Raw genomic sequence first — 25099 nt, 5'->3', positions numbered from 1 at the left:
TTTTACAGAAATCTAATTAGTCCCATTCTCCCCACTATATCTTATTAGACTTGTATACTTATTGTCCTGAAGTTCCCATCCAATTTTGAAAAACATTACAGTATCCACTTCCACAACCCTCCTAGGTAATGAGGTTGATTTCATTGGCAGTTGCTGTGTAAAAACATTCTTCTTCCCATTCCCCTGGAATCACTTACCCAAAACCATAGATCCATGTCTAATCCTTTAATCAAGTAAATGAAACTACTCTTTATTGTTTACCTTATCTAAACCTGTCAAAATCTGTACACCTCTTTCAAATTTCCCCTCAATCTCCTTTGTTCCAAACAGATCAAGCCCAGCTTCTTCAAGTAAACTTGTAGCTAAAATCCCTGGAACCATTCTGGTCAATCTCCTCTACGTGCTCTCAAGAATCCTAAATTCCTTCCTAAAGTGTAGAGGCCAGAACCCTAGTTGTGGCCTCAGTAAAACTAATGGTATTGTGGGTCTACCTACAGAACATGGACTGCAGTGGTTTAAGACAGCTCATGATCATTTCTCAAGGGTAACTACAGGTTAGGCAAAAAATATTGGCCCAGCCAGCAACACCCACATCCTCATACTGATTTTTTAAAAACAGGGTCAGCCTAACTTTTCTGATTTTGTCCTTGATTCCTCTATTTATGAAGTGCAAAATGTCATATATTTTACTAACTGCTTTCATTTCATAAAATATATCTCATTTAAAGATTTTGTTCATGCTGCATCTATTAAATTGTGAATTACTGTCTGTATTGCAAGGGTGGATTCTGATAAGGTTTTATTAGCTTTTTTAAAATAAATCCATTCATAGGACGTGAGGATCATTTGCAAGGCCAGTGTTTATTGACTATCCCTTATTATCCTTGGGAAAATTAGGTGAAGTCCTTGAACTGCTGCAGTCCACCTAATATGGGTACACCTCCTGTGCTAGGTGGGAGGGTGGTCCAGAATTTAGACCCAGCAACAGTGAATAAATGATGATTTTGTTCCAAGTCAGGATGTTATTTGGCTTAAATGGGAACTTCTAGGTGGTGGTGATCCCATGAATCTGCTGCCTTTGTCCTTCTATGTTGTAGAGCTTGTAAGTTGCTGCAGTGCATCTTGTAGATGGTAAACATTGCTTCCACTGTGTCCCCATGGTGGAGGAAGTGATTGTTTAAGGTGGTGCTTGAGAGCATCTCAAATAGGCTGTTTTGTCCTGGGGGTGAGAAGATTTTTAAGTGTTGTTGACGCTGCATTCCTATCGGCAAGTGGACAGTATTCTATCACATTTCAGACCACTGCCTTGTAGATAGCAAGCAGACGTCGTGAATTCAGGAAGTGAGTTGCTCACTGCGGATTTCCCAGCTCCGGACTTTCTATATTAGCCATGGTATTTATGTGGCTAGTCCAGATAATTTTCTGATCAATAGTGTTTTTAGTCTCTCATATATACATGTATATATCTCATCATATGTATGATGTATAATTATCGCAACACTGCATGAATTATTTAATTAAACCACATCTTCTCTATCCAAACTACTAAACCATATTGTCTTTGATTTATGTTCTCTTCAGATGCTTACACTGATGATGACCTAATGCTGTACTGGAAGAGTGGTAATGACTCATTAACGACAGATGAAAAAATTTCTCTATCTCAGTTCATGATACAAGAATTTCGCACGACAACAAAGCTGGCCTTTTACAGTAGTACAGGTCATACACTTTCCTTTGCGTTGTTTTTATTTTCAATTCATATTTTAGTTTGCTTATTGTGTTATTTAAATCAAATTGGTTACCATCTTGGATACTTACTGAATCTGCACTTTTGGTGTAATTTTGTCCATGGAATGGGTGACAGGCTCTGTTCTGTACCCTTTTGGAAGCCAATTGTCCTCCTTGAGATGGAGAATGCCAAAATTGTAATTACAAACAAACTTTTTGCAACGTGCACAGTATTCTATCATTTCAACATGCTGCTTTACTCAGGTTAAACTGAACATGTTATTTTTAAAATCTGCTCTTCATAGCATTGTTGCATTAGTGTAACATAATAATGATTATTTATCTCCTATGTCAACCCACAGGTTGGTACAATCGCCTGTACATCAATTTTACACTGCACCGCCACATTTTCTTCTTTTTGCTGCAGACCTATTTTCCAGCAACTCTGATGGTCATGTTGTCCTGGGTATCATTCTGGATTGATCGCCGAGCTGTCCCTGCTCGTGTTCCATTGGGTGAGATAAAGAAAACCAAAGCTACCCCAGTAAGATGCAATAAATATTTGCATTGTGCTAAAATTAGAACCAGGTTGAATAAGACCTTGCGCAGGAGTAAATGGAAATCTAAAGGGGAAATTGGGTCAAACCATTAGTGTCTGTTTTATACTGGGGCCGGGATGATCTTTCTGTTCAGTAAGTTCTGTGTGTTACTTGCAAACAATGTTTCTGGGTAATTTGTTCCTTTTGTACCTTCACAGCTCCAGGTGCCTTTATCTTTGGGTAAAAAGCTAGCTGGTTTGTAGTTTGTTTCCACTTTGAAATCTGCTTGTACCTCTCTTCAGTTAACTTGTAGCCTGTTCTAACTATCTTCCCTAATTCTTACACATGACCGCTGTTGTCATTGTTCCATCATGATATATACATCACTACCTCATTACTCTACTCCTTCAGCAACATACCATCTCAGCTTTTCAAATAACATCCTTAAACTATTTCCTTAAACTACTTACATTGCCACCGTCTCCCTACAAACTTCAAACTTCCAATGTCCAAACTTCAAATATTAAGCCTTTGAGATGTCTTTACAGCTGTCCCTGATGTTGTTCCTGTCACCATCAGTTGAGTGTGATGGTCATCAATCAGTTCACTGACTGAATTACTATTCTATAAAACAATTGATATAGTCTTCCCATCATTACAGCTTGTGGTATTCAAACTCATTGTTTCATGCAGCCTGTAATAATTGTAGAGCTTTTCTGTTTCCACTGAATGTTCCAAACAGAGTTTGAACAAAATAGGATTGTGGTTGTTCGGTTTGTTTAGGAACTGCGCCTTCAGACTTTCACCATCTGATCCAATGTCCAAAATAATTTTAGAAACGTAGAAAATAGGAGCAAAAGTAGGCTATTTGGGCCTTTGAGCATCCTCCATTGTTCAATCTGATCATGGCTGATCATCCAACTCAGTTCATTCTTTCAACTCTTTGATTCCTTTAACCTGCAGAATTGTTTTTAACTCCTCCTTGAAAACATTCAGAATTTTGACCTCATCTCAGTCCTAAATGTCCTCACCCTTCCTTGCCATGGTTGACAGGGAGAAGAAACACCAGGTGAAATCAAGTAAAAAAAATGACCCTAGGCACAGTCATAGTGTTGAGGGTGACTGGCAAAGTTATGTAGGTCTAACTCCTTATGAAATGGCTGTATGATGTGGCAAAGACTGCCTTTTCAGCACATTATAATTTTTTTGTAAAACCACAAGAGGTAACGGCCAAACTGACTTGCAGCCACTGGCAGGCCTATGCAATATTGTAGTTTGTTTCTAGGTATTCCAGGTGAAAATGACAGTCTTCCAACTAGCTTCTGGTTAAAACATCAGCTGTGGCTTTAATACTTGTTGATTTCTCTCGAGTTGCTTCATTCACCTGTTTGCACACAGATATTTGCATTTGGAGATTTGTGTCATCTGCATTTTGTATGCTAGAATGTCTGCACACATTCCACATTGAATTTTCATTTTTAGTCCCAGTGGGCATGGAACAACACTCCCAACACATACTCTTGGTATGGGCAAACTCTGCATGAAAAGCACTGAACATGAAAATTTATCCATTCATGTTATTAGCATCTCCAGAATGCATGGATACTATTAAAAAAGAATTACAAATTATGTCAACATATCTGAAATATTTCTGGATACAAATTTGTGTATCATCTTTACTTATTTGTAATTACACGTCTGGTTTTAAACGGTCTCCCACAATATTTTTACCAAGGTAACAGGAAATAGATTGTACCAGAATCATTAAAAAAATTTCACAAGGAAAGGAACACCTGTACAATAAGGCGTATGGAGATGGGTTCTTTTTCTACCAGTTTATACAGAAAGATTCCTTGCCAAATCTTCTCCATTATTTGGGAGATTTCACTGCAATAAATGTACACATCAAATATTTTAAAAATGGACTACAGGGAGCACAAGCCTAATTTTCTGATATTTACAGTGCACAGGATGAGAAAAGCAACCTCTATCATTGTAGAATTGTAATATTTATCCATCTTGTTTGAATATAGTTACATTGCTGTAGGGTGATGTTTGCTGAAGTATGTTCTTTTTTTCCTTGAGATTACTGCTATAGCAATTCTGCAGCGATTAATTGCTTCATTACAAACTTTCCTCCAATTATTACCAAAATTCTCTCTAATCACTTCATGATGATTACTTATGGTCATTGTCCTCTTACTGTTCCTTGTTTGCTCCTTCAAAGATTCTCTATCCCTCAAAACTAAGACACATCAGTTCATATTCTTATTTGGTTCCCTTCATTTCCCAGGATCTGAGGACTGTGCATCTGCCTCAGTTTTCAATTCCTTCTGTAATCGAAAAGATTTGCAGCCCAAGCTTCCTATCAATTCTACTTAAGTTAGTTTATATCCAACTTTTTGTTTTGTTTTATGTAATCAAAGTTATCTTGGTCCTTCTTTAGGTTTATCACTTTAAAACAAAGCTAGTAGATAACTGAATATATTTAGATTAGCGCAACAAACTATCATTCATTTTTTGCAAGCTTATGTCTAAATTCTTGATTCTAATTTGTATCATTTATATAAGACAAATTTTTACCCTATAATTCCAGGTATAACGACAGTTTTAACGATGTCCACTATTATCACGGGTGTGAATGCTTCCATGCCAAGGGTCTCGTATATTAAAGCTGTGGACATTTACCTGTGGGTTAGTTTCGTGTTTGTCTTTCTCTCGGTGCTGGAGTATGCAGCTGTCAATTACCTAACTACAGTACAAGAGAGGAAAGAAAGAAAACTGCGGGAAAAGGTTAGAAAATTAAGATTATGTACTTTTCATACTACTTTTGCTTTCTAATGTGGAATCAACATATTGCTTACCTTCTGTCCATCCCTAGTATCTTAATCCTTTGCACGAATAATTCTTTAAGGGCATCCTTTAACCAAAGATAAAAGAAAAAGTGTTACATTTTTATTGAGGGTCTTATGAAAGACCCTGAAATGTTGACTCTGTTTCTCTCCAAAGATGCTGCCTGACAATTGGGGAGTATTCCATCACACTCCTGACTTACAGTCATAGAGATGTACAGCATGGAAACAGACCCTTCAGTCCAACTCCAACATGCCAACCAGATATCTTAGATAAATCTAGTCCTGTTTGCCAGCATTTGGCCTATATCCCTCTAAACCCTTCCTATTCATGTACCCATCCAGATGCCTTTTAAATGTTGTAGTTGTACCAGCCTGCACCACTTCTTCTGGCAGCTCATTCCATACACGCACCACCCCTTGCATGAAAAAGTTGCCCCTCAGGTCCCTTTTAAATCTCTCCCCTCTCACCATAAAGCTATGACCTCTAGTTTTGGACTCCCCCACCCCAGGGAAAAGACCTTGTCTGTTTACCCTATCCATGCCCCTCAAGATTTTATAAGCTTCTCCAACGCTCCAGGGATAATAGCTCCAGCTTATTCAGCCTCTCTCTATAGCTCAAGCCCTCCTACCTTGGCAACATCCTTGTAAATCTTTTCTGAACCCTTTCAAGTTTCACAACATCCTTCCTATAGCAGAGAGACCCCTCATAGTACTGAACAGTGGCCTAACCAATGTCCTGTACGCTGCAACATGACCTCCCAACTCCTATACTCAATGCCCTGACCAATAAAAGCAAACATACCAAACTCCTTCTTCACTATCCTGCGACTCCACTTTCAAGGAACTATGAACCTGCACTCCAAGGTGTCTTTGTTCAGCAACACTCCCCAGGGCCTTACAATTAAGTGTATAAGTCCTGCCCCGATTTGCCTTTCCTAAATGCAGCACCTCACATTTATCTAAATTAAACTCCATCTGCAACTCCTCAGCTCATTGGCCCATCTGATCAAGATTCCATTACACTCTGAGGTAACCTTCTTCGCTGTCCGCTACACCTCCAATTTTGGTGTCATCTGCAAACTTACTAACCATACCTCCTATGTTCACATCCAAATCATTTATGTAAACGACGAAAAATACTGATGCTTATGGCACTGCTGGTCACAGGTTCCAGTTTGAAAAGCAACCCTCCACCACAAATCTCTGTCTTCTACCTTCAAGCCAGTTCTGTATCCAAATGGCTAGTTCTCCCTCTATTCTGTGTGATCTAACTTTGCTAATCAGATTACCATGCCGAACCTTGTTGAGCGCCTTACTGAAGTCCATATAGATCACGTCCACCGCTCTGCCCTCATCAATCCTCTTTGTTACTTCTTCAAAATACTCAATCAAGTTCAGGAGACACTATTTCCCATGCACAAAGCCATGCTGACTATCCTAATCAGTCCTTGCCTTTCCAAATACATGTAAATCCTGTCCCTCAGGATTCCCTCCAACTTGTCCACCACCAATGTCAGGCTCACTGGTCTAGAATTGTGTCTTGTAGACTGGTGAACAGGCTTTGGGGAGGCAGGAGGTGCGTAACTCGTTACAGAATTCCCAGCTGCTGAACTGCACTTGGTTCAGATATCCAGCATTTGCATTATTTTGCTTTTGTGCTTTTTAAGAACATCACCTCCTGTCTTGGAAAGGCCTTAAAATACTTCACACAAATTATTGTCATTTTTGTTACAGAGACATTCATGGCATTTGTTTGTACACTGTGTAAATTGTATTGAGATAAATAAGCAATTAATGGTAGAGTTGGCTGAACGAGGAATATTGGCCAGTAGATCAGAAGAACTCACTAGTGCTATAGGATATTAGGTCTTGGGTTTCATAATGCAGTTAAGAACAAAACAACATTCCCTCAGTACCCATACAAAAGCATCCACTTAGATTACGTGACCCTCTGGAATGGTGGGGGGGAGCGGTAGGATTTGAGTCAACAGTCATTTCACCCTAAGCCACAAGTGCTATAAATTGAGCTAAGTGGAAAGTAGTCCGACAACCTATCCTTGATGGGATGTTTTGAATTAAAAGTTAAACAAAACATCAAAATCATTTTCTAAATTTTTATTTTTAATTCACAATCCTTACTTCAAAATTCATTTTCTACAACTATTTTTATTACTAAAAATATGCAGTTTTTTTAAATTACCAAATTTAAATTGCATAATGAATCGATTCAGAAGTGAATATTGTGTATTTATACCAGAAATTCAAACACAGCTAACACAAATTTTGTGCCAATGTCTTCTTTGCTGCATCTTATCTTTGCCACGTACATACATCACATCAAATGTCTCAAACGTCATTCATCAATCTAATTTTTTTTATTATAGAGAAGCCATTTGCTTCTGTTCCCTAAGTTGGCTACAGTTTCCATTGAGTTCAGGGACCTAGATATAGACTGTTCTTTTGTGGTCTGTATCATGTGCTCTTTATTTTATGGTCTTTTTCTAAATTTTTGACAATACTTTATCTGATGGATGAGTAGTGCTTTCTATAGAATCATATACACAGGAAGCTATTTGATCCATCATGGTATGCCAGCCCTTTGAAAAAGCTACTATTTAGTCCTGCTTCCTTGTTCGTTTTCCAATGTCCTGCAAAAGTATCTCTTCAAGAATTGTTCTTTTATTTTGATCGTTAATATAAGCTTATCGTCTTTCAGCTACCTTGCACATGTGCAATGCCTCAGCCAAGACCATTAATGGTAGAACGCACGTACAGTGATGGAGAAGTCAGCAACCTGGCTGAATTTGCTGGACCTGATTATATGCCACAAAATGGAGAAAAACAAGACCGAGGGCTAGTCAATCCGCCAATTGCTGATGAGCCAACTGAAAACAAGGAAAAAATTTTAAGAGGATACATTTGGATTGACACCCACATTATCGATAAATACTCCAGACTGATATTTCCAGTTGCTTATGCACTTTTTAATGTGATATATTGGTCTATTTACACATAGAAATTTCTGCATATAAAAGGTTTTAAAGTCTTTACCCTCAGAAATAACTCAGTGGGAAGGGAAAATGTGTGTGCTTTCTAACTTCAAACTGGGATCAAGCCAAAAGCACAACCAATCCATATTCCAGTCTTAAATACGGCAAGCAGAACAGGTTGATGTGTGAGGTACATCTAAGCAGCTTTAAAGTTTCGTATTCAAAGCCAGCTGCTCGATTATGCAACACATTGATTGTAGATGATTTGGTCTAAATCATTTTAGATGTATTTCAGATGAGTTGTTTTGCCCTGATATTTTCATAGACACTTTACTTCTTCCAATACGAGAACATTTTGACAGTTTCTAAGTGTTTTCTAATATAGGTGAGAAAATGTCCATTTGTTCTGAATTCCTATTTTTATTAAAAGCATTATTTTTAAATGAATGAATGATTTGGAGGACTCAGTGAAATACATATTGCACTCCACGATATAGTTACTGTTGACTAACCATAGATTTTGGTCCACCATCTGGTAGTAGGCATCAACACAGCTTTTGACGTAAACACTGTCAGCTTCTATAATAAAGATTATCTATCTAATTATTTGGAGTAACAACACAACAATCTAAAATACACATCTTTCAATTTAACATTGGCAAAGAACTTCAGATTAATACTTGTTATTTAAGTATCGAAATAAACTACAGTACTAAATAAATTCCTGTATGCCTTAGTGAAGTCTCAGGTGACAATTATGCATTCTGATTCTTCCTAATCTAATAAAGTTTCAACTACTGATTTTATGAGACTTTGTGACAGCAAAGAGGAGACCATAAAATTACGAACCCAAAGTGCAGCAGACAATATTTTACAGCAAAGAAACATGAGCACAGAATGAATTACCAAAGAGTTTAAACCTTACTCTAAATTGTAAATGATGTAAATGGGTTCTTTGCTGGCCAGTGTCAAGACCCGACTGAGTTGACGCATATAATGTGGAGGCTGATCAATCCTTTGACCCGGGTGGCTGGAGTTGGATTCTTAAAGATAGATTATTGCATCAAACTATGGTAATTAAGAACTAATTAAGAATACAGAAAGAAATCACAACCAAATAGTAGTGCTATGTGTCTAATCATGGGTTGATAATTCCTTTGTGGGTACTATGTACTGAGATGAGGAAGAAGCAGCCACAAGGAGCATTGAATGCAGATTCAATGACAATGAGGAATTATATAAACAGAATACTAACCAAGGATAAAAACTAAAAGAACTGCAGATGTTGTAAATCAAACAAAAACAGAAAATGCTGAAAAACTTCAGTAGGTCTGGCAGCGTCTGTGGAGAGAAATCAGAGTTAAGCTTTTGGGTCGAGTGACCCTTCCTCAGACCGAAATGTTAACTCTGATTTCTCTCCACAGATGGTGCCAGACCTGCTGAGCTTTTCCAGCAATTTCTACTACCCAAACAACAAAACAGCACAGGAACAGGCCCTTCAATCCTCCAAATCTGTGCTGACACATTGTGCCCTTCCATACTAAAGCGGTCTTCACTTCCAGGATCCATATTCCTCTATTCCCTTCCTGTTCATGTATTCATCCAGGTGCTTCTTGAATACTGCTATTGTGTCTGCTTCCACCACCTCTTCTGGTAACGCGTTCCAGGCCCTCACCATGCTTTGTGTGAAAAACTTACCTCACACATCTCTTTCAAATTACCCCCCTCCCACCTTCAACCTGTGTCCCCTAGTAATTGACCCCTCCACCCCGGGAAAAAGCATCATACTTTCCACTCTATCCATGCCATTCACAATCTTATAAACTTCTATTAGTTTGCCCCTCAACCTCCTGCATTGCAATGAAAACAAACCCAGTCTAACCAACCTTTCTTCATAGCTAAAATCCCCCATACCAAGGGTGGTCATTTAGTCACAAAAACCAAAACATGCAATATCAGAGGATACCTTTGCTCAGTGTAACTACAACTAAACAGTACCATTTCTTGGAGGCCTGAAGACAATTGGTACCAATTGGGCAGCTTTTCCAATGGCTGTCTATTAAATGTGAAGGCCACTGGATCTTTTCAAATCACCAATATTGATAAAACCCACCACTTGACCAGATACAAATGGATTAGGAAAATGATAAAAACATTGTTTACAAAGAGCAAAATATTCAACTTATATGTGAACACAACTCAGGATCAATCTTCAGTGTCAGTATTTCCAAGAGTACAGGGCAGATTAGATGGTACTCTGGTCATTTAATTCCCTTTTTTCAGTTGTATATGGGATGCGGGCATAATTGGCAAGGTTGGCATTTGTTACTCATCCCTAAATTCTGATGAACTGAATTAAGCGTCAACCACATTGTTGTTTGAAGTCTGTCGGCCACACCACGTGAGAACTGCACATTCCCCACCCCAAAAGGCATTTTTACAATAATCAACAATTACTAAACAGTTGCTAATAGATCAGCTTTTAATTCCAGATTTTAATGAATTGGAATTTCACTAGTATTTGGTAGTATTTGAACCTATAACTCCAGAATATTAGCAGGGGAGTTCTGGATTACTAGGCCAATGACATTATCATTACATCACTGCTTCCCCGAGTAGGAGAATACTTCACCTTTGAGTAGGGTTCTTGGAAATACCAAAGTGTACTTTCCTAATGCATTAGCAATACCCCTTTGCCCAATTGTCATGAGGGATCAAGTCACATCCACAGCGACATCCTTACAGAATCTATTTTCTGCCTTTACATTGAGCCAGATTTTGTGCAGGGTGGTCATGAGGGTGGAGAAGGTGGAAAGGTGTTTACGGTGAAAGGTCACTGTCATTAACCCTCTGAAACATACCATAAGGGTATGTTCAAGGTGCAGAGCATGTGCAAATTAGCAGAGAAATCCTGCAATGCTGATCTGTTACTCAGTGCTTCAATACAGAACACACTGGGCTGACATCTACTACAGCCAACAATCCAGGATCACTCAATGTTCCAACATCACTGTTACAAACAGACCTCCAGATCAGCTCATTCCCGGATCCTTGCTGGAACCAAGACCAAAAGTGCAAAGGCTCTAGTATAAACGGTAAGTGGGCAGCTTAAATGGCAGGCTGTCTATTGCCATAGCTCACTGGATGATCTGGGCCTATACATGATTGCATTTAATAATTACTTTCAAGTTAATTGTTGAAAAAAACTAATCCCACAAAACTGGCAAATTCATCTCAGAGTACTGAGAGCCAGCCAGGAAAGCAATCCCAACAGAAATTATACTGGTCTCTCAGAATTAACATCATAATTGAAAAAACTAAATTTTCTACTGGAGTTATTCTGATTCATCACCAAGTATTGTTCACATCCCCCAATTCCATAATTTTCTGTCAAAAATAATGTTGGATGTTTAATGCCATCCAAGTACAGTCGGACAATTCATAATTACAGGCATACATCATGTAGGTTTTAACCCATCATTTATGTCTTAGAAACTCCACGTACATGGGATGGCTGCTTTATTTAAGTACCAAGTGTTACTGAGTGTAGCTCACAAGACAGTTATTGTTCAGGACCTGAGAGAAGCTGCACAACATAGTCCTGATCTCAATACCCTTCTGGGATTCTTGTCCCTATGTTAGTCCCATTCATGTTAAAACCTTCATTAATGTTGCGTTACTGGACTGATCTTTCCCAATTACCATTTGCTGAGTTTTGAGGTTTCAGGCTACACAAACTGAATCATTCAGAATTCCTCTGCCCATATCTCATCCTGCATTTTGCTAGCCTTCTACTCCTTTATTTATTTGGATGATTACACATTTACATGCCAAGTGTAATGCTGCCCTCTACTGGTTTGTAACGATTTGATGATAAATGTTCTGGAGTTTCAAACAACTGATCTTGTACTTTACATAATAACAATCCAACTGTCTGATTTCCTTTTTCAAACTGTATGTCAAAGCTATCATAAATTAACTAGTACTGAACATTCATCTTTAAACCTATAATGTATACATCTCACATAATAAAGTAAAAATAGCACAGAGAACACTCTGACGGTGGAAGATAATTGAGTAAAAAGTGTTAATGTGAACTTTAGAAACAATGTGGGGAACGTCAGAATTGTTTCTTTTGTTGTTCTTAGGTTGTGGGCAATGCAGAAAATGCCACATCTGGTACCCATTCTTAGTTACTCTGAAAAGAAACTCATGCAGATCATATAATGAAGGAACTAACACATGTCTATTCCAGGATCCCTACATGTAGTGTGATGAAACTGTATTAATATCATTGCTGGAATGAGGATTTTTAAAAAGAAGCAGATAGATTATGGCTTTTGATCTGTGGAGTTCTTTTTAAAACGTAGCTTTGAACAGTGAATTAAAGTCATAATTTCCCAAGAAACCTTATGATTCAGTCAAGCACATAGGAGGGATACCTATTTTGTTAATTGATGGAATATCTATACTGCTGAGTTTAGGACAGACAGAGAAAAAAGATGAAGGGCCATTAGTTTAATTTTAACTTCGGAAGAATCAGGAATTCAATTTAGGATAGTAATGTCTTTTTCAACAGGAAAATCAGGTTTTCAGTTTAGAAGAGTTTTCACCCTGACAAAAGGATTTTAAGCTGTGAAGTCTCCAAGCTATGAGTTTGTATGCAAGTTTAAATTGTCAGAACCGAAGAGAGGAGTTTAGATCATCAGAATTAGAATGAACCTGAAATGAAAGACCAGTGAAAGTAGTCATAAAGCTGTCCCAGCAACCCAAAAAGGGGAACTGGAAAGAGTCAATTAAGTATGAAATATGAAATAGCTGAGATAGGAGTGATATTTCTCTGCATCTGAATATCTGTGGAGGATATTCCTGGGAAACAGATCAATACTTTGTGTTGCTGTTTATGCTTGGCTTTTTCTAAACTATCTTAATATATATATCACTTTTTGTAATGTAATAAGTCTGTTGCTTTTGTTAAAGAACATGAGCAATCTTGTGAATGTGTTTTTGTGACTAATCACTATGGCAACCAAACAAAAATGCACCTAAGTTTGATAGATCTCAAGGAAAATTATACTAGACTCAAAATGTTAACACTGTTTTTCTCTCCACAAATGCTGCCAGACCTGCTGAGTTTCTCCAGCATTTTCTGTGCTGGTTTCAAGATTTCCAGAATCTTCAGCATTTTGCTTTCATTATTATGATCTATCAAGCCAGGTTTGGCTCTGGGGTCTGACTCATCAGTGGGAACTTCTCAGAAAGAGTACATTTAGGCATTAGAAGAAGCACATTTTCACAATGGGCGGGTCCTGGACAAAGAAACACTGACCACATATTCAACACACATTTTAGAGACGGAAAAAAGCATTCAGGCTGTTACCTCAGATAGTTCATTTGCAAAAATTGCAATATCTAGGTGCTGTCCAGTAGTAGTAGCATCAATTATTAATGAAAGGCCAACGGTATTGGTGGGATATTTTATTGTTCTAGTTACTATGCATTGTTTGGCATAGGCACTTAAGTTCTTGTGATTTTTCAGTGAAAGCTTAATTTAAGAGTGTCTAAATAGTCAAACGAGATTCTGTACATGTTCGCTCTTTTATTCCACGTTAATGGATCTGGAGGATCTTCTTTTCTGCCATTTCAAATGTACTATGCCTGCAGATGGCAAAATTGGGGAGGCACAGTGGCTAGCACTGCTGCCTCAGAGTGCCAGGGACCTGGGTTCAATTCCACCCTCGGGTGACTGTCTGTGTTGAGTTTGCACATTCTCCCCGTGTCTGTGTGGGTTTCCTCCGGGTGCTCCGGTTTCTTCCCTCAGTCCAAAGCTGTGCAGGCTAGGTGGATTGGCCATGCTAAATTGTCCCTAGTGTTCAGGGATGTGTAGATTAGTTGGGTTTAAGGGGATGGATCTAGGTGGGATGCTCTGAGGGTTGGTGTGGACTTGTTGGGCCAAATAGCCTGTTTCCACACTGTAGAAATTCTGTGATCTATGATCTTGTTCAAGAGACCCAAGACACAAATGATCTTGGAGATTTTCACAGGACTATCCTGCAGTACCAACTGAACCTGCCACAGCAAATGCTTTATTGTGAATATAGTGTTTAACACTGTTCCAGTATCAACCATCAGCACCACATTTCTCACTTCAGTGTCAATTATGACAATTAATGCCCATGAATATTAAGCCATAGCTATATAAATTTGCAAGTAATGCGCCAAAGCATGGTGGACAAAATGAATACTAGCCTTAAAGCTTATTACACAAATTTGTTTTCAATAACTTTTTTTATTCGTTGATGGAATGAGGGCATCACTGGCTAGGCCAACATTTATTGTTCATCCCTAATTGAGTTAAGAATCAACCACATTGCTGTGGGTCTGGAGTCACATGTAGGCCAGACCAGATAAGAATGGCAATTTCCTTCCCTAAAAGGACACTAGTGAACCAGTTGGGTTTTTCCTACAATCAACAATGGATTCATGTTCATCATTACACTCTTTATTCGAAAGTATTTTTTATTAAATTCAAACATCTGCAAAGGTGGGATTCAAACCAGAGTGCCCAGAACATTTCTTGGGTGTCTGGATTAATAGTCCAGCAATAATACCACTAGACCACTGCCTCCCCTATGTAAGCAAACATAATTCTCCCTGTTCATGCTAAATTAGAGGTGTAAAATACAAATATTTTGCACAAAGAAACATTTCTAAAATTCATACAGAAGTATTGCTTGGATGAGACTCATTGGCTACTTATTACTATAAATTAAGATTTTAAATTATTTTTCACATTGTGACTAGAAAACTACAAAATTATTCTGTACAGAACCAATTTTACAATACCTTTTTCAAGTTAGAATAAAATCATAATTAAAAAATTATGTAATCATTTAGCAGTTATTTTGATCTCCATTAAACAACAATTGTATTGTTTAAAGCCTATCTATTATTTCATGTAACTTAAGCTTTTCAAAATCTTCCTTCATCTGTTGCAGCAGATCTGGGTTTAGCACAACATCCAATGCAGTCATTGCCAAGGCCGTTGCTGTGCGCAATGTATAGAACTGTGCTTCCTTAGATCCTGCAACAGATCATCAGACAGTGAATGCAAATAGTATTCTTCAAATTTAAATTTAAACTTTTTTTTCTGAACCATTATACAAATAAGCAAAAACAAAAATTCACTTGACTATTCCAACAGATTCTCTTTTAACTCCTCTCATTTCTTCAGGTCAGAGGGGTGGCCATGGGTACCTGCATAGGCCTCAGCTTTGCCTGTCTCTTCGTGGGGTACATGGAACTTTCCTTGTTCAAGTCCTATTCCGGCCCCCACCCACAACTTTTTCTCTGATATATTGATGATATAATCGGTGCTGCCTCCCTTTCTCATCTGAAATTGGAAAAGTTCGTCGATTTCACTTCCAATTCCCACCCTGCCCTCACTGTCTGACCCATTTTCCGCACTTCCGCCCTCACCCCTTCTCTTCCTTTCCACAACAGTGATAGGGTTCCCCTTGTCCTTACCTACCATCCCACCAGCATCCATTTCCAGAAGATCATCAGACACCATTTCTGCCACCTCCAGTGAGATGCCACCACCAGACACATAATCCCCCCCCACTTCTCTGCCTTCCGCAGGGACTATTCCCTCCAGGACACCCTGGCCCACTCTTCCTTCACTCCCAACACCCCTCCACAGCCCCATGGCACCTTCCCCTGCAACCAGTGAAGTTGTATCACCTGCCCCCAAACATACCTTCCAGGTGAAGCAACAGTTCACCTGCATTTCCCAGAATCTAATCTACTGCATTTGCTGCTCACAATGTGGTCTCCTCTACATTGGGGAAATGAAGCATGGACTGGGTGACCACTTTGCAGAACATCTACGTTCTGCCCGCAAAAAAAAAAACCCTGAGCTTCCAGTTGCCTGCCACTTTAACACACCACCCTGTTCTGTGGTCAACGTCTCTGTCTCTGGCTTGCTGCAATGTTCCAGTGAAGGTCAATGCAAGCCGGAGGAATAACACCTCATTTTCCGCTTGGGGATCCTGCAGCCCTCCACACTCAACATCTAGTTCAATAATTTTAGAGCCTAAACTCTGTCACGTTCTAGCCACCTACCCCACAAACCAGGCCTTGTTATCACATAGTCTGCCATTACACACTACCCATTGTTAGTCACTAACAGTCTCCATTAACAACTATTCACCCTCCCAGCCTAATCGTTAGCAACTCCTTTGTCTATCCAACTGCTCTTCTCCCACTTTGGGCTCTATCCCCACCTATCGTTTACTCCCTACCCCCCGTCCCTCCCCCTCCCCATCTTCTGCATATAAACTGACGATTTCCTAGCTACCATCAGTTCTGAGGAAGGGTCACCGGACTGAAACCTTAACTCCGATTTTTTTCTTCACAGATGCTGCCAGACCTGCTGAGCTTTTCCAGCAACTTCTGGTTTCATTCCAGTCTCCAGGGATGAGTGTGGCTGAAGACAAAAAGGTCTGCGAGGATACAGATCCTTGGACCTGGGTAGGCCGTAGCATCTGACTGACCTCAGCCAAAACCCTATAGACTGGAATAAGATGAGCGCCATGACTGACAATAATCCCCTTTGATCGCACTAAAGATTACGTCAGACATGGCCATTCAGTTGAAACTCATGCAATGTGTTTGCCATGCAAGGTGCTGGCACACGCTCTATGCGTGACAATGATAAGCATGCATGATACTGCCGTACAGCGACATGCTGTTTGTTTAGCACTCTTCACAATGACAAGCTGCCTGCTTCTACCTGCATGCTAAAAAGCACTGCAAGCACAGAAGCTGGCAACTTCCAGCTAAGCACAAAGTGAGTAAATGATAAGAAATCAAGCTACATAAGATGTCTGTGTATCCCTATGCACAAAGCAACCTGCAGAAGTATTCAAGTCGTAAATGTCCCTGAGCTGCACAGTAAAGTCTTGAAGGGCTGAAGCTGTCTGGGAGTTGGACCAAGAGCAGGCATGATAATTTGATGAGGCTAGTGGTTTGCCCATGCCAATGTTCCTGGGTAAAGGGTGGAGAAGGATTATGTCCATGCAGTATGCATGGACATTATGGTGACAACAGAGTTGGATGAAAGCTGGCACAATGAATCAGTGAGCTGAAGTCACCAGGTACCTACTGAATATCAGAAGGTGCATATAAAAGATGACTGATCCAATCCACTGCAACTCTCTCGTAATCTCTTCGGCCTTGAAACTGCTTGACCACATCCTGAAGCAAACCAGGTACTATAGCCACATCACCTTTCTTAGTACCTGCCTACGGAACCAGATCATCCCCAGTGGACTACAGTCCATATTCAGGCCTTCCCAATTTGGCCCCAACCATGACAATGTCTACATTCATAGCATTGAGATCCTTCAGAAACGTTTCTCCCTGCGACTCCTGAAACACACACTCGCAGCAATGCGCCGGCATCTCCTGGCATAACAATCAAACCTACCCCAGCTCAGAGCCTCCCTCTCCCAGACCTGCAAAGGACCTCTCCTGTTTTTTATTTTTCATAGGATCCACAACCTGAACTCACAATTCTACTCAGCTTTATTGGACACTAAAAACCGTAAGTACAGTAAACTTACTGGTGCCTACCACCCAAAATGGGCTTCCTCCACCTCTCAAATCCCCAGCCGTACCCAGGACCTTCCCCACAATGTGCCCGCCGCCATTGGCCATGAGGCCACTGTCGGAGAACCCACAGATGACGTCACATCCGCCACCGCCGGGTACCCCACTTCTGGGACAGCGAACGCCATCGCTGCTGATGCCACCGCCTCCATTTCCGAGGCCAACACCACAGACACTGAAGACGCACCTACCATCACCGCTGCTGCCGCCGCCTACCCTGCTCCGCCCATGCCGACACAGCTCCGCCCACCACTGCCGAAACCCCGCCGACGCAACTCCGTCCACAGCCGACGCCGACGTCGCTCCGTCCACCGCCTCCTGCCTCCACAGCCAGCAGCTCCAGAGGAGGCAGCAGCACCCAGCCCTGCCGAGTCTTCACCATCTCCCCAAACCTCCCCCTTACTGATGACAAACAGTCAGTCCTCAGTAAAGGGCTCACTTTTGTTCCCCTCCACCCACACATCAATGAATACTGCTCACGTTTGGATATTGAGCAGTTTTTCCGCCGCCTCCGCCTCCACACTTACTTCTTTAACTGTGAACCTAACCCTCCCTCTACTGACCCCTTCTCCCGCCTCCAACACACCCTTTCCTCCTGGACACCACCCCAAGGCCTCCTACCCTCCCTCAACCTCTTCATCTCCAACTGCTGCCAAGACATCAATCGCCTCAACCTCTCCACCACTCTCACCCACTCCAACCTCTCCCCCGCAGAACGTGCAGCCCTCCACTCCAATCCCAACCCCAACCCCAGCATAAAACCCGCGGACAAGGGAGGCGCAGTTGTAGTATGGTGCACTGACCTCTACATCGCCGAGGCCGGACGCCAACTCTCCGACACCTCCTCCTACCGCCCCCTTGATCATGACCCCACCCCCGAGCACTAAACCATCATCTACCAAACCATCCGCAACCTCATCACCTCAGGTGACCTCCCACCCATGGCCTCCAACCTCATCGTTCCCCAACCCCGCACCGCCCGCTTCTATCTCCTTCCCAAAATCCACAAACCTGACTGCCCTGATCGACCCATTGTCTCCACCTGCTCCTGCCCCACCGAACTTATCTCCACCTATCTCGACTCCATTTTCTCCCCCTTGGTCCAGGAACTCCCTACCTACGTCCGTGACATCACCCATGCCCTCCACCTCCTCCAAAACTTCCAATTCCCCAGTCCCCAGCACCTCATCTTTACCATGGACGTCCAGTCCCTATACACCTGCAATCCCCATACAGATGGCCTAAGGGCCCTCCGCTTCTTCCTGTCCCGCAGGCCCGACCAGTCCCCCTCCACTGACACCCTCATCCGCTTAGCCGAACTCGACCTCACCCTCAACAACTTCTCTTTCAATTCCTCCCACTTCCTACAGACAAAGGGGGTGGTCATGGGTACCCGCATGGGCCCAAGCTATGCCTGCCTCTTTGTAGGTTACGTGGAACAATCCCTCTTCCGTACCTACACTGGCCCTAAACCCCACCTCTTCCTCCGTTACATTGATGACTGTATCGGCGCCACCTCATGCTCCCACGAGGAGCTCGAACAGTTCATCCACTTCACCAACACCTTCCACCCCAACCTTAAGTTCACCTGGACCATCTCTAACACCTCTCTCACCTTCCTGGACCTCTCCGTCTCCATCTCGGGCAACCACCTAGAAACCGATATCCATTTCAAGCCCACTGACTCCCATAGCTACCTAGAGTACACCTCCTCCCACCCACCTTCCTGCAAAAAAATGCCATCCCCTATTCCCAATTCCTTCGCCTCCGCTGCATCTGCTCCCAGGATGAGCATTCCACTCCCGTACATCTCAGATGTCCTCGTTTTTCAAGGACCGCAACCTCCCCCCCTCAGTGGTCGAGAACGCCCTCAACCGTATCTCCAGCATTTCCCGCAATTCATCCCTCACACCCCGTCCCTGCAATAACAACCAAAAAAAATCCCCCTCGTACTCACGTACCACCCCACCAACCTCCGGATCCAACGCATCATCCTCCGACACTTCCACCATCTGCAATCCGCAATCCGACCCCACCACCAAAGACATTTATCCCTCCCCACTCTTATCTGCTTTCCGGGGGGACCACTCTCTCCGTGACTCCCTTGTCCGCTCCACACTCCCCTCCAGCCCCACCACACCCGGCACTTTTCCCTGCAACTGCAGGAAGTGCTACACCTGCCCCCACACCTCCTCCCTCACCCCCATCCCAGGACCCAAGAAGACTTTCTACATCAAGCAGATGTTCACCTGCACATCTGCTAATGTGTTATACTGCATCTGCTGTACCCGTTGTGGCCTCCTCTACATTGGGGAAACCAAGCAAAGGCTTGGGGACCGCTTTGCAGAACACCTACGCTCGGTTCGCAATAAACAACTGCACCTCCCAGTCGCGAACCATTTCAACTCCCCCTCCCATTCCCCAGACGACATGTCCATCCTGGGCCTCCTGCAGTGCCACAACGATGCCACCCGAAGGTTGCAGGAACAGCAACTCATATTCCGCTTGGGAACCCTGCAGCCTAATGGTATCAATGTGGATTTCACAAACTTCAAAATCTCCCCTCCCCCTACCGCATCCCAAAACCAGCCCAGCTCATCCCCGCCTCGCTAACCTGTTCTTCCTCCCACCTCAAGCCTCACCCCCATCTCCTACCTACTAACCTCATCCCGCCCCCTTGACCTGTCCGTCCTCCCTGGACTGACCTATCCCCTCCCTACCTCCCCACCTACACTCACCTTTACTGGCTCCATCCCTGCCTCATTGACCTGTCCGTTTCCTCTCCACCTATCTTCTCCTCTATCCATCTTCTATCTGCCTCCCCCTCTCTCCCTATTTATTTCAGAACCCCCTTCCCCTCCCCCATTTCTGATGAAGGGTCTAGGCCCGAAACGTCAGCCTTCCTGCTCCTATGATGCTGCTTAGCCTGCTGTGTTCATCCAGCTCTACACCTTGTTATCTCAGATTTTCCAGCATCTGCAGTTCCTACCATCTCTGATCCAATAACACCTGTTTTCTCTCTAGAATACAGATACTTCAGAAAGTTGTCAAAAGTTCCAGTGGATTTTTAAAATTGTATATTCTGTGGACATGGACAATTCTAACAAAGCTTTTTTTCAAATTGGCCATTCCTAAATGTCCTGAGAAAATTGTGGTGGCCCTTCATCTTGAACTATTGCAGTCTTTTTCAGGATGTTAGCTCCACAACAGAACTGGGTAAGTAGGAATCGGGTACGTGAGATGAGGGGTAAAGGTAAACATGAGGGATAATTGCTGAGTTGCATATTCTAAGGCTCCTTGCTTGGAATGTTGTTTTTTCATATCCATCAAGTGACATGTACATAGCAACCTCTATGTTAATGACTGATGACAAAGTGGGGAGACATACAACATTGTTAAATATTTTCATAAGGAGTTAGGTAAATTGAGCAAATAGAAAAATGTAAACTTGTTGATATGGTTATAAAATACTACACCAAAACAAAAGCGAAGTATTGCAGATTCTGAAAATCTGTCATAAAAAGAAGTGCTGTAAATACTCAGTCAGTCTGGCAATAAGTGTGGAGAAAGGGAATTAGTGCTTCCAGTCAAGGACCTTTCTTCAAATCTGAACAAACATGGAGATGCAATAGGTTTTGAGCACGTGAAAGTGGTGGGGGGGAGTGGGGGGGGAGAAAAGAACAGAAGGGAAGCGCTGTGATACAGTAGAGGTAATAAGCTAAATGACTAAAGATTTCATAGTACAAAAGGCAAAAAGAGTGGTATTTCCTGTAGTAAAAGACCCTACAATATTTGTGCAGGGTGAGTCTGAATGGCAGAATAATGCAAACATTTTTCTGAAAGTAAAAGCATAAAAACAGGATTTAGATTAACACAGGTAAAAGTAACAGAAACCAAAATTGGAGAGGGAGGGCAGGAATTATCTGATAGTAGTCTAACACAGGCTATGCACAATGTGAAGAAGCCACTGCTTTCAGTCCCTCACCAATATGAATGACCCTTACTTACAGTACTCTCTGAAGTAGCCTAATAAGGTATTCAGTTGTTTCACTAACTTTTCAGGGCAACTAATAAATGCCAGCCTTTACCACAATGTTCACTGCTGAAAAGAGACAAATTGCCAAAATCTTTGCTCTTGCACTCATTAAGACAAACACAAGAATGCCAAACTTCAAATGATCACAATGGCTAGGACTTCCTACAGAGCAAGGTCTGAAGTGAATCATTACAAGGCAATTCTTGCTTTCCGCACCATTATCCAATTATAAAGAAACATTGGCAAAACTGGAAGCAAGACACACAACTACATGCACATTCAGCTTTTGTTTTAAATGCTAAATGAGGAGAACTTAGTAGTATTAGTTAACAACTGAGTGGATGCTGGAACATTCATCTTGTACAGTATCCTTATATATTAAGTAAGCATTTACAAACAATTTTACAAACGATATTCAGAAGTACCTACCAGCTGCTTCAGTGTATTCCTTTGAATGATTCAAAGCAGAGGAGCCAATGTAAAAGTAAGGGTGAATTCCAGGAACTAGAAAAGAAACATTACCAAAATCTGTGGAACCTAAGTCAAAAAATAAAGAAAGAAATCAATATATTTTATGTCAAATATATCACACTGTATTTCTTTTAAGAATAGTTGAATATTCTATAAAATCATACTCACATTATAATGATGTAATTTAAGTTGTGCAAATGCAAACATATACATTTTCATCTCACAATTCCATAATAGGAAGTCTCAATTAAATTTACAAAAATTGTTTATATAATTTGAATATTAAAAATTTTAATTTTACATTTGAATATTTAAAAAAATACAAGAATTTCATGTTTGTGAGTTTCATAACTTTAACGTGAGGGGGCAAGGGAGAGAGAGAGAGAGAGAGACAAAATAAAGGACTTGGGAGCAGAAGTAGGCCATTTGGCCCTTCAGGTCTGCTCTACTATTCAATAAGTCCATGGGTGATCTGGTTGTGAACATTAAAGCACAAATAGCAACAATGCAGTAAATACCAGCAATGCAATAAAAAAGTGTTCAGCCATTATTAACTCGTTAGAAACAAGTAGGTGGATGATTGTCCCATCTGATAAAATCTGAAAACTTACAAGTTAGACTATGAAATAAAGATAAAGTCACAATAGTCTCAGAAGACCATAGGGATGTTATTTCATTAGAGAGAGATGACTGGTGGTGGCTTAACCTGATGGTCACCAAACCTCAGATGAGGGGTGAATTTAAGAAGAGTCCTTCATAGTAACTTCAGCCAGTGCAGGAATTGAACGTATGCTGTTAGTGTCACTCTACATTGCAAACCAGCTGTCCAGCCAACTAAGCTAAACAAACCCAAGTATGTAGCATTTGTAATTTTAAAACAGTTCATGTATAGCAGGAAAATTGCAGATAGTAACCTGATCTGGTCACTATTGAAATTCTAGTTTAATGCATGGATATGTTTAGAAAATGGAATAAATCAACATTATTAGCAAATATAAAATTGTTGCTGGACAAAATGAAAAGAAAGTTAAGAACCAACAGGAAGAATTGAAAATGAATTTCAGTCTTATTTGGAAAATCTCAATCATCATTTAAATCCCTGACAATTTAATGGAGATACTATTCTAGAGTAAAACTGAAAAACACAAATCACATCCTTTCATGGTTACAAAGCATTGTTTGCAATCCAACATCTTTAAACTTTTTATCTAATTTTCAGATCTTTGTGTAGGACTTCAGAAGAAAATGAGGGAAACTACAAAAAGGAAATAAAGGAATAATCAAGGAAAGATATTAAAATGGATTCTTACTAGAAATCAGCTGTCTCTTTCAGGGTAAGTTTCTCACCATGAGGCCTAGCAAGTTTTCTTGTGCTATTGTCCCATACTGACCTCAATAACCATGCACCTCACCCCTATGGTACCCGACTTAGAGGTTCTCTCCACTGCCAGAACATCTTGGGAGTCCTGGTGGCAGTGCCATCTTAAAAGGCTTTTGTGCACTCGGACAAGTGCTGGCAGTCCATAGCTGTCCTGTATGGTTCGATTAAGTTGCCACACATGCCAGATGAGGGGAAACTGGTGTTGCAAACAGTGACTTGGCTGTCCTGTTGTATGGGTGGTGCAGAGGAGGGCAATCCTCTTCCCTCAGGACCCCCAGAGGAAGCTGTGACCCCAGACCAACCTGATCCAAAGTTGCTACTCAGATCAATTGGTCTCCATGGCTTGCCAGAATAAATGCCACCATCTTTGCTGTGCTACCTCACACACCCTCTCCCTGTTTCTGCATTTACCTCCCACCAAAGGCTCATGCTCTACTGCTCTCACTTTTTTATTTGTATTCATTCAAGGGATGTAGGCATCACTGCTAGGCCAACATTTACTGTATTACCATTCCTAATTGCCCAGAAGGTGGATAAGAATCAACCATATTGCTGTGGGTCTGGAGTCACATGTAAGCAAGACCCAGGTTAGGAATGGTAGTTTCAATTTTCACTATTGCCTGCAAAATCTTCCCTTACTCAGTGTCACCCATCCCAACACCCTCACAGAGGCACGGCCTCTATTTCCTACCCATTCAGTCGGGACACCTTTTCCCCATGTGCATTAGCATTAGCAACTGTGCCACCCGATGTTACCACTCTCATTGCCTCCTGCAACCTCACCAGCTCCAATACTGACACCTTGGTGGACATGTGATCCAGATTAGAGTTAGGAGCACCCGCGATGAACACATCACTGCCACAATTCGGGGCGGCACGGTGGCTCAGTGTTTAGCACTGCTGCCTCACAGCACCAGGGACCCGGGTTCAATTCAAACCTCGGGCAACTGTCTGTGTGGAGTTTGCACATTCTCCCAGTGTCTGTGTGGGTTTTCTCCTCAGTTTCCTTCCTCAGTCCAAAGATGTGCAGGTTAGGTGGATTGGTCATGCTAAATTGCCCATAATGTTCAGGGATGTGTAGGTTAGATGGGTTACAGGGGATGGGTTATACGGGATGGGTCTGGGTGGGATGCTTTGAGGGTCTGTATGGACTTGTTGGGCCGAAGGGCCTGTTTCCACACCGTAGGGATTCTATGTGAAGTCTGTGAATTCCTGCAGCTGGTCAAAGCAGAAATGCCCCAGTTCATTCGCACTCAGAGGTCTGCCACAAATCAGATACCTACTCATCCCCAGGCAGGAGAGGATTTCATAGTTAGTAGGAACTGGTATACTGCATCCGCTGTGGCTTCCTCTACATCGAGGAAACCAAGCGGAGGCTCGGGGACCGCTTTGCAGAACAGCTACGCTCGGTTCGCAATAAACAA

At 41.6% G+C, this 25099-nt stretch overlaps 2 protein-coding genes across 2 annotated transcripts in view; one reads left to right on the top strand and one right to left on the bottom strand.

The window, feature by feature from the left end:
- The window catches only part of LOC109934163 (gamma-aminobutyric acid receptor subunit rho-1-like), a 36978-nt gene extending 28837 nt beyond the window's left edge, over positions 1 to 8141 (top strand). Inside the window, exons 8-11 of the mRNA XM_048596729.1 lie at positions 1582 to 1722; positions 2094 to 2246; positions 4867 to 5063; positions 7842 to 8141. Coding sequence (XP_048452686.1) covers positions 1582 to 1722; positions 2094 to 2246; positions 4867 to 5063; positions 7842 to 8141 — 791 coding nt within the window. The remainder of the gene's footprint in view (positions 1 to 1581; positions 1723 to 2093; positions 2247 to 4866; positions 5064 to 7841) is intronic.
- A 6245-nt stretch (positions 8142 to 14386) lies between these two features.
- LOC109911998 (peptidase M20 domain-containing protein 2) overlaps positions 14387 to 25099 on the bottom strand; it is a 38272-nt gene continuing 27559 nt past the window's right edge. Inside the window, 2 exon segments of the mRNA XM_048596728.1 lie at positions 14387 to 15199; positions 22253 to 22360. Coding sequence (XP_048452685.1) covers positions 15051 to 15199; positions 22253 to 22360 — 257 coding nt within the window. The 3' untranslated portion in view covers positions 14387 to 15050.

Source organism: Rhincodon typus, chromosome 5, assembly GCF_021869965.1.
Source record: "Rhincodon typus isolate 14 chromosome 5, sRhiTyp1.1, whole genome shotgun sequence".
Classification (NCBI taxonomy): domain Eukaryota; kingdom Metazoa; phylum Chordata; class Chondrichthyes; order Orectolobiformes; family Rhincodontidae; genus Rhincodon; species Rhincodon typus.
This window is presented reverse-complemented; position numbering and strand designations above follow the sequence as displayed.